Genomic DNA, 11,012 nt, shown 5'->3' with positions numbered 1-11,012 from the left:
TTTGTTGTTTTCAACCAGAAAACTTGTAGATAAGCTTATTGGTCCTTACACGAAAATATTTGTAAATTTAAGGCTCTATAGAACTCATGAGATGTAACATAAAAGAGGGAAATGACTTTCAAAGTTTCTTGATTGCAAACTTAATCAGTAACATGTCAAGAAGAACCAGACAAAGAGTTACAAATCCAGGGGTTCCTCAATGTTTTGCTTTTGCCAAAAGCTCCAATTTTTCTAGACATTGCTCTTGTTAGACATGTCATGTCGTCCTCCAGACATCCTCTCTGCTTGTTCTCCCCGCTCACCTACATACATATAACCAACATGCAAATGCTTAACTAGGATGCAAATGAGGAGCCCTTTCTAGTAGCGAAAAAAGCTAAATGGAATACTTATTCTTCAACTAACTCGGAAGTAAGAGGAGGAACTCTTATGGGGCAAACAACGAATAAAGTTACCAAAAGGGCCCCCTCACGTGTTCCATGGAGAATAGTTTTCCAAAAAGCCTAAATATTTCAATTCTGCAGGGACTGACTAATTTATGGAAAAAACATTATACCTGTGCGCACTCTTATGATGTCGGAAACTGGCAGCACTGCATAAATCATCGAATTTTGTCAGAAATTTACAACCACCAAATCCTTCAACAAGCTCTAAGAAAGTGAAGAGAACTGATTTATCATTCTAGCTTTTTAGGAAATAGATCAGGTATTTCTAGAATGAATGAGTGACTATGTCCTGAAACAGATTTCACACGTATAGATAACATTTCTCAAAGACATCTTACCGAAAATTTTACCGTCGCCAATTTCACCAGTCCTTGCTTCCTGGATAATCAGGTCAATTACAGCATCAACCTGAAATGGAGTTACAGTGAATTTTGATAAATCAGAATGAGGCTTGGACTGGAATAACAGTTGAGAAACTTCGCATGTATAGCTGCAACGGTTGCATAGACATGAAGAAGCAAAAGCAATTTAATGTTTGAGGTTGAAGAAGCTTCAGCTTTAAACATTAAGCACCTGATCTTTGCTTATAACAATTTCCATCTTAACTTTGGCCACAAACTTATCCTCTTCAAATTCAGATCCTGCGAAAATAGTAAAAGTAGAACCATCAACCTAATGCACGGTTTCAAAAAAGAGAAAGCATGCCATGGGGATCAGAAATTTGGAGAAACAAATTTCAAGGGGGAAAAACAGAGCTACTTTACATATGGGTAATTTCTGAGCAGGTTCTCCCAAGCAATTAAATAGCAGAAAAAACAATTAAATTCCCATCAAGTAAAACAGGAACTAGTTGCCACGATCCATATAATACGGACTATAGGGTGCTCATGACAAGCCCAATAACCTCCAAGAAAGCACTTCTGTATGGAAGGCATACAAATGAAATTCAACAGATAACAAGTGACAAGATCTCAACACTCTCATGACTTTTGGACTGAAGCTGTCTAGTGACAAGAGATTCAGCTGCAGACACAGTTCGGAAGTTCTTTCATATGAGACATTGCATATGTATAGCAAGAACACATATGGGAACTAGGACTTGTGAAAGAGGATAGTTTTGGTAGCCTATGATTTAATACAGTATCCATGCCATATGGTCAACTTTGCTGCTTTACAGCTTAACTTGATACAAAGACTAATAATCTCCATATACATAAATGTAGGATACTTTATGAAAAATTAAGTAGATTGAGAGGAAAATACCAACCAGCATGCCTTTCTGCAGATCCACCTTGAGCTCCGAAACCTCGAACATCAGAGACCGTGACACCACGAATGCCCATTTTCAGCAAAGCCTTTATTGCAAGCAACAACCCCCCGTCCAGCGAGAAATAGAGAACAAAAGAAAGAGTATCGGAATCCAGAAACAAAAGGCAATTAGCTCTTGGGCAACAGTCAATTAGTCCTCATTTATAGCATTCAGTGACATCACACACCCTTAACTTGTAGTTTGTACATATGCTCTATATGAAGCAGCACAACAAGATAAAACCAGCAATTACATTGATATAAACCAATAATATGAAACTAGAAAATAACCATAATGATGGTCTCACGACAAGAAGATGCCATAGTGACATACTAGAAATGCCAAAGATGCCAGCTCTGATGCTATGGTTTGCAATATGAGAAAAACAGTGTGACTAAAGCTAACATGGATAGATATGACAAACCACAATATGCCAGCTCTGATGCTATGGTTTGCCATAGTGACATAATATGTACTGTAGTAGTCCAGTTCAATGTAGCACATCTCACTGCGCTCATGCGAAGATCCTACCAGAACAATGGGCAATAGGGACCTTAACTAAGCATGCAACTTGTGAGCAAAAGTTCACACAAAGGAAACCAGTAATCAAATAAAAGATCATATGACAAACCACAAAAATATAAGAGAAGATATAGATCCAGATATGTGCACAGAATTATACACAGAAAAATGCTGGTGTAGAAGAAAATATCAAATGACAAAAACACAATAGACAACCCATCTAATTAGAAGAATATAAGGACTTGAAGTAAACTTAGATATCCTTAGATACATGAGAATTTTGAGAACTATGTAACAAGTATATAATATCATGAAACCAAGCATTTGAACATTGTAATATCACCATGTTGATTCCTTAATAACATATATGGTGCAAGAGAAAATTGGGCAAATAAAAAAAAAAAAAAGAGGAAGATGATCTAGTAGTTACACTTACCGCAGAAACCTTTTGGATTCTCCAAGGTCTTTCACCGACCCCAAAAAAAAGAGAGCACATGAGAAATGTCATAAGGGCATAACATTAAATGAAATTGATAGTAAAGCAAGAGAATTTGAATAATACGAATATGCATTTGAAATGCACCTGAGGATGGCCTCCACTTTGTAAAACTGGGTGTCTGGGACATACTGATACTCTACTAAGTCACCCAAAATAAATCATAAGATGAAGAAAGTGGCAAATTTTAATTGTTACACAACATAGATGAGTAAACCCAAAAACCCAGATGAATTACCTGAAGTGGTCTGAGCTTTGATTTGAGGCAAAGTGCGCAACTTAGGAGGAAAATTGAAGCTGACATTGAGGTGAAATGGCTGAAAGTCTGTAAATTTATGGCGAATTTGAAATTGAGAAATATAATTGCATTTGCAATTGCGGGTGTAGGAGAGAGAATGACGGAATGGTGCAGGGCTTACACTAAGGCTTGCCCCAACAAGATGTAGAGCAGTTTCCATTCTTGCTTCTCAACAAGAAGAAGCAACAAAGCATTAAGCAAGGTGAAGAGGCCAAAGGGCCAAACCGCCATAATTAATTATTTTACGGATTTTTCACCAGGTACCGTTGAGGTATTCATCTGATATCCTTGCGTTTTCAATAATTCACCAGGTTTCCCCGAGGTTTTGACAAATCCATGACTTGCCCTTGTCGTTAAGTTTATGTTATAAACTTTATTCACCTATCCCTCTACTTTATGACAAATCCATCCGAAATGTTCTTAAGAAGGCCGACGTGACTTGTAATGTTGCGCGGGTGCTTGGCACCATTTGTGTTAGCTCGAAAAGTCTCTAAACACCTCATTTGTTCATTTCTCGTGAAATCTAAAACTGTCTCGAAATGAACGTAAAGACGTCCATATATTCGTTCCAAGTCACATGACTCCTTTCCAATGACCTCCCATACCCTTAGGAGGCATCCCGGGGAGTTCAGAGCTCGAGCCCCGGAAAGTCCGAAAACGTGTATTATAACCTTCAATTTTGGCTGTTTTTGCGATATTTTTGGACTTTTCCGGGTCTGGTCTTATTTTCTACCGAAACGTTCCCACGAAGGCCGACAACGGGTGTAAGTTCGGTTTTTGGTTTGGTTTTAGGTCAAAACCAAACCAAACCGAAATAAATTTGGTTTTGAAATTTCCAAACCAAATCCAAACCGAAATAAATTCGGTTTTGAAATTTCCAAACCGAAATTCGACTCAATCCAAACCAAACCAAACCAAACCGGATTTTTTTATCTTTCAAAATTCAAACCAAAACAAACCAATTTTTTTTCATATTCCAAAATCCAAACCAAACCGAAATGAAATTAAATCAAACCAATAAAAATCAAACCGAATTTAAACCAAACTTTTTGATAATTTGTATTTTAAGTGACAATATTTTTGTATTTTCGTAACTAATATTAAAAAAAAAGAAACACAAAAAAATAATAGACAAAATTCGTATGTTAAGTGACAATAATTCAGTTTTTTCGGATTTCCAAAACCAAAACCAATCCAAACCGAAAAACCGAAAAAATAATTTTTTTGAATCCAAACCAAACCGAATTTCAAAAAAAACCAAACCAAATTACTAATTCGGTTTGGTTTGGTTTGGTTTTCGATTTTTAACCAAATAACTTACACCCCTAGCCGACATGACTTGTAACTTTTCGCGGGTGTTTTGCACCATTTGTGTTGCTTCAAAAAGCCTCTAAACACCCCATTTGTTCATTTCTCGTGAAACCTAAAATTAATTCAAAAAGAACATAAATGCATCCATATATTCGTTTCAAGCCACATGGCTCCTTTCCAATGACGTTACATGGCCCTAGGAGGCATACCGTGGCGTTTGGAGCTCGGACCTCGAGAAAGTCCAAAAACGTGTATTATAACCTTCAACTTTGGCTATTTTTGGGACATTTTTTGACTTTTCTGGGTCTGGTCATATTTTCTCCCAAAACATTCCTAGGAATGCCTACGTGTCTTGTAATATCACGCTGGTGCTTGACACAATTTGCATTGCCTCGAAAAGCCTCTAAACACCATATTTGTTCATTTCTCGTGAAACCCAAAATTGCCTTGAAATGAACGTAAATGCATCCACATATTCGTTCCAATCCACATGACTCCTTTTCAATGATCGCCCATGTCTCTAGGAGGCATCCCGTAGCGTCCGTAGCTCGGATCCCGGGAAACTCCGAAAACATGTATTATATAATCTTCAATTTTGGCTGTTTTTTGGACATGTTTGGACTTCTCCGGGCCTGATCATATTTTCCCCGAAACGTTATTAGGAAAGGCGACATGACTTATAACGTTGCGCAGGAACTTGGCACCAATTGCTTTGCCTCGAAAAGCCTCTAAATACCGCATTTGTTCATTTCTTGTGAAACCTAAAATTGCCTCAAAATGAACGTAAATGCATCCATATATTCGTTCTAAGCCACTTGACTCGTATCCAATGACATCTCATGTCCCGAGAATATTTATAGTACACCTGGGTGTACCATGAGCATGGTACACCCAAGACTATTTTCTCCAAATGAGTAAAATGAGCGAATGAGCAAAATGAATAAATGAGCAAATGAGCATACATTTCTACTCATTTAAGAAAATGAGCAAACATTTTTATTACAAAATGAGCAAAATGAACAAATGAGTAAATGAGCAAAATGTCCATATGAGCAAATTTGGTGTCAAATGAGCACCTGAAGTTCTAATTTATTACAAAAATACCCCTATGTGTACCATGCTCACGGTACACCCGGATGTACCATGAGTGAACTCCCCATGTCCCTAGAAGGCACCCCGTGCCGTGCGGATCTTGGGCCACGACAAATTACGAAAGCATGTATTATAACCTTCAATTTTGGGTATTAACATATAAATTTGATTAAATGAGATCATATAGATTTTGTTATATTTTTTTCACTCGAAACAAAGTCGAATCTTATCAATTAGACAATTAACTCTAATATGGTTATATATTTTCCATCTTACCTTGGATTTGAATCTATCTAAATGTGAAAGGAGACTTATTTTTCTAGCTTTATGTGACTAAACGCAATGACGTAGACAGAAATTTATCTCAAATTCTATATACTACCCGCACAAGACTTTACCAACTAAGGTAGATCGCATCCACATAGTTAGTATATACTTTCAAACTTATACCATTATTGACGTTCATGATAAATCAGGTATTAACATGGTGTTATATATATAAATGTTAAATGTGTTCCCTTATACTTTCTTATTAACAACTTTTATGATTGGGTAAATATGGATTAACATTAACATAATCTCAAATCCCAATAAATTGGTAAAGTGGCTTAATAAGGAAAAAAAAATCCTAAAAAGCCCTAGATTTGATCAATTCCAGTCCGACTCGATTTTTGGGCGGGTTTGAGCAAATTTTTTTGGCCCGCGGTCGGGTCCGGTCTAGTCTTTTTTTTTATTTTTTTTCTTTGCCCAATTCAAATATGATTTTTTTTTTTTTTTTTTTGCCAGTATCAATATTGATCCGAAATAACAGGCTTTCGGCACAAAAAATTAGCCCGAATTTTGACTCGGCCCAATCAATAGGCAATTTTTAGACCCGACCCATGATCACTCTAGAAAGTCCAAAGATGAAAACATAAAAAAAGGGGAAAGAATTAGTTATTAGAGGAATCATCTTTCACGTCTTGAGAATTTTGATCACCAGAAAATCTGTCGTTTTTAATGGCGAGTGAAGGAGGGAGAAACCAGGAGAAGTTCGTTTACAGGATAAGCACTGCCAAAGAATGGCAAGAATTACAAACTAATGGTTTCACTTTTGGTGCCCACCTTGACAAATCTACTGCTTGCTTTCATCTAAGCACTTTTCTTCAGGTTCTTTTCCTTCTATATATATTTCTCTAATTTTCTGCTAATTCTTTTATAAGGATCTTCATAATCTTTGTATGTTGAACCCTTAATCAATCATTTTATTCCCCCAATGAATTTAAGGCTCAGCTTCATGTTTTGGGCAACAATCAGAATCAACCTTTTTGATTAATTTATAAGAATATGTTTTTTCCCTTCAGAAGTTGAGTGAATTCATCAAAGTAATGACTTTTTTTTTATCAATTAGAATAATTAGCATTTTTGGTTTCATAACTGAAAATTAATACGACTTGGTATTTTCAGGTACAGCCAACTTTACAAAGATTTTTCACAGACACTGATCAGGAATTATACCTGCTTCAAGTTGATTCTAACAAGGTAAAAGATGACTACTTTTGAATTTTTTTGCTTTCAATTTCTGAGCTTTGATGTGATGTGCATCAATTTAATAACAAAGAATGATTCAAAATTCTACTCAAATCTTCTAACTCCAATAAGTTTTAATCTCTTATGTCAAGTTTTAACCAATGTGCTATTGGAGCTGCTAATATGGTTTAATTTAATGTTTTATAAAAGGGTTCACCAAATCTTGAAATGGGAAAGAATAAGCTTTACTATTGTTATTGCTGTTTTAATGCATTTGTTTTTGGAGTTGAAATTTTGGTTACATACTATACCATATTACCGAGTTGCCAACCATAGCTTATGCTATGATTTACCTATACCTAAATGCCACTAAAGAAGCTTCCTCCCTTGGAGTGGGCTTGGGGAGAGCGGGGGGGAGGCCGGGGGGATTAACTTGGCCTTCTCATAAACTTTTGATGAGGCTCCTTGAGATGTACATATGAGATGCAAATAGGTTGTTTCTATTAACCCCTTGATCCAAATGACTAGTGACAAGTTTACCACTTCATTTCACAACAAAAAAAGCAATTGAGGGACCATCAAGGAGATGTTGGAATTAAGATTGTTATTTCATAGTAATCGAAAGTTGAAAATGGGCGTTAAAGATTGTTATCTGGTATTCAACCTCATTGGTTGTGCTTTCTTTACCCTTCCCCATTCCTTTAATCCTATATTTATTCCTCGTCATAGAGGATTTAGGGGGAAGGATTATGGTTAGGACTTAGGAGTGCATAACTGTTTGCTTCTTTGTTGTAGAGTAAATTTCTTTAGTAAGAAATCTTATATTGCATAATTTCTTGCAGCTTGGAGATGGATTGATATATGAGCTTGTGGAGGGGACCCATTGGTTCCCACATTACTATGGGCCTTCGCGTAGTTTTTCACCTCTTCCTCTAGATGCTGTCACAAGAGCAGAGAAGATCACTTTCTCAAATGGCAAGTTCAATTGCAGCTTGCTTGATTAGGATGTTCTGCAGAGATAGTGTGCTTCAAATGTTCTTGTCATGTCCGCTTATTGCTATAAGAACCTCTGTTTATTGGGTTTACAATACACTATAATGGTGAATATTTCTGCTTCTGAAACATGGGATCATCTTGGTTGATCATTGATTTCTGTAACTTACCAGTTTGTGTATATTATTTGTAATAATTTTTCCTAGAAACATTGAGGAATACTCCATGCTGAAAATTTCATTGATTTCTTGCAACTTGTATCTGGGGTAGAATTCATGATATTACTTTATTTGTTCTCAGAAAATTTGAATCATTTGATAAGCAACTGCTTTAGTCATTTTTGTTCTTAAGTTCCACCATGAAATTGTTTGTGGGTTTAAAAGTTCTTTTGACTGTTGTGTTTATCTCTGACAGAATTGAATCACAACTTGCGGGGATAGCTCAGTTGGGAGAGCGTCAGACTGAAGATCTGAAGGTCGCGTGTTCGATCCACGCTCACCGCATTTTCATTTTCTTTTTAACGCCACTACATTTCACTACAGTATTCTTATTTCATATCTTTACATAGACTTGGAACACATAACATAACCATACTACTACTTTTAAACATGATTAAAAAATGATGCTTAAGATTATTCAATTTTAATACTCAATCCATATTATCATACAGATGATCAATGTTAAGGTGTTCAATGCAGCATCAGATTATATGATCCAGTCACCATTTATGCATCTAATTTACTCCATCTACAAGCCTTTCAAAAGATCACTTTCTCCAAGGAATTAAATTAGCTTTCCAGGTGAGTGATTTACAAATTTAATCCTATATCTCTTGCACTGTCCATAAATAGCTGATATGTTGTCCTCATTCCTCATCTTTGAAGATTTAACATGATTTTGCTTATTAATCCTTGTTAGTTGTGACGATTTCTTAACAACTCGTGGTAGTATATTTGACTATTATTTCGGGATGTAGAGAATAAATCCTAACTACACGTTTCTTAAACCAATCGAACTTCGAAGAGGGGGCTTCCAACAATGTAGAGAATTTTTATCTAGGATTTTAGATCTAAACGAGTACAAGACAACAACACAAGGCCATTAGGTGTTGGTGACCCGAAGAAATAATGGATACCATCATGTTCATAAGCATGATTATTGGATGGTAACTAAGAAGGTGTTTAGTTGGATGGTAAGAATCCTATTCAACATCCATTCTTTAATTCACTATGTGGAGTCTTATCAGGTGGATTCTCCTCCCAATAACCTTCAATTTGTTTTATACTTCATATCCTAGTTGCAGGATAAGGTTGAGTGCATCATACTGTAAAATCACTGCATTAGATAGAAGACTTTGCACTACGTTGTTTTCAGCTACCTAATTATAGGCATTGATGTACACATGTTAAGACTTCACATCTGAGTTGTTTCGTATTAAAATGATACATCTACTAGCTTAAAGTAAGTTCAGATAAAAGCGAAATAGCTCGTATTTGGAATTTTCTGATAAAAAGAACGAAACCTAAGTCTTTCTGAATTGTGCTTGATACATCATGGTATGCTCTTCCCTAATTTTTTTCTACGTTCCATAATTGAGCATGCACATGTATGATATGTATCTAGATTTAACATACGGCGAGAACAATTCTGAGTACTAGGAGAATCACAGGGATGCTTAGCCAAAATAGTGCAAGTTCCATAGTCGAGCCAAGCTTGAAAGTGACAACTCTATTAAAGGCTAAAGTATCCAACAATTAGTTAGTAACATAATAGTCTCTTCTCATCATTAATATTACTTGTCATAAGGAACTCATAATGCCCTCTTAAAACAAAATCAGAATGTGACAATACCAATCAATAAAGTATACAATATTCGTTAACCAAAAATAATGGACTGTGGATTATATTTTGTCTCCTTCATTATCAATATGATTGCCGCAGTTTTGGCGGGTCTTTCCTTTGTCTCATTTGCAAGTATGTTCATCTGTCATATTTAACATTTCATTCTCTTTTTGTTGGATCTAATTATTGGTTTACTTGGCTAGATGAGATTCCAACCTATGTTACTCGCATTTTACCTCTAGTATTCGTGTTGGATCTTCAGTACTCGGACATGTACTCGTACATTTTGACACAAGCCCGTGTCCAACACGAGTACCCAATTCTAAGTGAAATAGAGTTCAACGTCCGATTGTCTATATCATGAAGTTTACTAGTTGTTTCTAGTTTTGGAGGTTTCTTCACACTTTACTCAGAAATGCAAAAGAAAATCAGTAGTATCAAAATGTATTGTTAATTATCTGAATTTTTAATTACCAAGTTGTTTGTTGGCCATGTAGCTTTCGAAAAAGAATGTCTACTATTTTATTTTCTGACAGATTACATTAACAAATTGCGGGGATAGCTCAGTTGGGAGAGCGTCAGACTGAAGATCTGAAGGTCGCGTGTTCGATCCACGCTCACCGCACTCTTATTTTCCTTTTTTCAATATTCTCACTGAGTTTTCTTTATCGTCTCATTTGCAAGTATTTGATCAGTCATATTAAACACTTTTCAATCTCTGTTTGTTGGATCTAATCATTGGTTTACTACTTTTACATGAGATTTCAATTTATGTTACTCGGACTCTGCATTTCACCTTAAATATCTGTTTCGGATCTTTGAAACTACAACATGGTTAATGAACACATATATATAGACTCGTGTCCGCCATAAGTGCCCAAATATCAAATAAAATAGCTCTTAACACCTGATTGTCTAACTTGTGAAGTTTACTAGTTTTTTTACACTGTACTCAGAAGTGCAAAATAACCTTTGTACTATTATACTATTAGCTGGTGATGATAGAGAATGTCTATTGGCTTAGCTTCTCATCACTGACTTGAATCACAACTTGCGGGGATAGCTCAGTTGGGAGAGCGTCAGACTGAAGATCTGAAGGTCGCGTGTTCGATCCACGCTCACCGCACTATATTTTTCCTTTTTATCCTCACCGAGACACTGAGAATATGACTTAAAAGTAAAAAAAAAAGGTAC

At 36.0% G+C, this 11,012-nt stretch overlaps 2 protein-coding genes and 3 non-coding genes across 6 annotated transcripts; 4 read left to right on the top strand and 1 right to left on the bottom strand.

Moving 5' to 3' along the window:
• Positions 1–99: 99 nt before the first annotated feature.
• LOC104894819 (nitrogen regulatory protein P-II homolog) lies at positions 100–3,300 on the bottom strand. 2 transcript variants are annotated; one of them, XM_010681151.4, is made up of 8 exons: positions 3,012–3,300; positions 2,861–2,915; positions 2,714–2,741; positions 1,714–1,801; positions 1,020–1,087; positions 785–854; positions 557–592; positions 100–302 (listed from the first exon to the last, which is right to left on the bottom strand). In XM_010681151.4, the coding sequence occupies exons 1-8, from the start codon at positions 3,229–3,231 to the stop codon at positions 232–234; spliced, it is 636 nt and encodes a 211-aa protein (XP_010679453.1). In that variant the 5' UTR covers positions 3,232–3,300; the 3' UTR covers positions 100–231. The 2 variants fall into 2 exon arrangements, with proteins under 2 accessions (XP_010679453.1, XP_010679454.1); XM_010681152.4 differs by having other exon boundaries at positions 2,861–2,912; positions 3,012–3,298.
• Positions 3,301–6,382: 3,082 nt separating this feature from the next.
• Positions 6,383–8,230, top strand: LOC104894818 (hypothetical protein). Its single transcript, XM_010681150.4, has 3 exons — positions 6,383–6,623; positions 6,921–6,995; positions 7,826–8,230. Exons 1-3 carry the CDS (start codon positions 6,474–6,476, stop codon positions 7,985–7,987), a joined length of 387 nt encoding a protein of 128 aa, XP_010679452.2. The 5' UTR covers positions 6,383–6,473; the 3' UTR covers positions 7,988–8,230.
• Positions 8,231–8,406: 176 nt separating this feature from the next.
• TRNAF-GAA (transfer RNA phenylalanine (anticodon GAA)) lies at positions 8,407–8,479 on the top strand. Its single transcript has one exon. It is a non-coding gene; the product is annotated as a tRNA-Phe (tRNA).
• A 1,891-nt stretch (positions 8,480–10,370) lies between these two features.
• On the top strand, positions 10,371–10,443 carry TRNAF-GAA (transfer RNA phenylalanine (anticodon GAA)). The gene has a single exon. It is a non-coding gene; the product is annotated as a tRNA-Phe (tRNA).
• Positions 10,444–10,871: 428 nt separating this feature from the next.
• TRNAF-GAA (transfer RNA phenylalanine (anticodon GAA)) lies at positions 10,872–10,944 on the top strand. Its single transcript has one exon. It is a non-coding gene; the product is annotated as a tRNA-Phe (tRNA).
• Positions 10,945–11,012: the final 68 nt, after the last annotated feature.

This window comes from Beta vulgaris, chromosome 5 (assembly GCF_026745355.1).
Source record: "Beta vulgaris subsp. vulgaris cultivar EL10 chromosome 5, EL10.2, whole genome shotgun sequence".
Lineage (NCBI taxonomy): Eukaryota > Viridiplantae > Streptophyta > Magnoliopsida > Caryophyllales > Amaranthaceae > Beta > Beta vulgaris.
The sequence above is the reverse complement of the archived record's forward strand: the minus strand, read 5'-3'. Positions and strand labels throughout refer to the sequence as shown.

Excerpts from the sequence above, each read along its gene's own strand:
- LOC104894819 (XM_010681151.4), bottom strand. The coding sequence starts at position 3,231 with ATGGAAACTGCTCTACATCTTGTTGGGGCAAGCCTTAGTGTAAGCCCT. Across the intron at positions 2,742-2,860 it reads AAAGTGGAGGCCATCCTCAG|ACCTTGGAGAATCCAAAAGG; the intron begins GTGCATTTCAAA and ends GGTCGGTGAAAG. Across the intron at positions 1,802-2,713 it reads GAATCCAAAAGGTTTCTGCG|GCTTTGCTGAAAATGGGCAT; the intron begins GTAAGTGTAACT and ends CTTGCAATAAAG.
- LOC104894818 (XM_010681150.4), top strand. The coding sequence starts at position 6,474 with ATGGCGAGTGAAGGAGGGAGAAACCAGGAGAAGTTCGTTTACAGGATA. Across the intron at positions 6,624-6,920 it reads ATCTAAGCACTTTTCTTCAG|GTACAGCCAACTTTACAAAG; the intron begins GTTCTTTTCCTT and ends TGGTATTTTCAG. Across the intron at positions 6,996-7,825 it reads TTCAAGTTGATTCTAACAAG|CTTGGAGATGGATTGATATA; the intron begins GTAAAAGATGAC and ends AATTTCTTGCAG.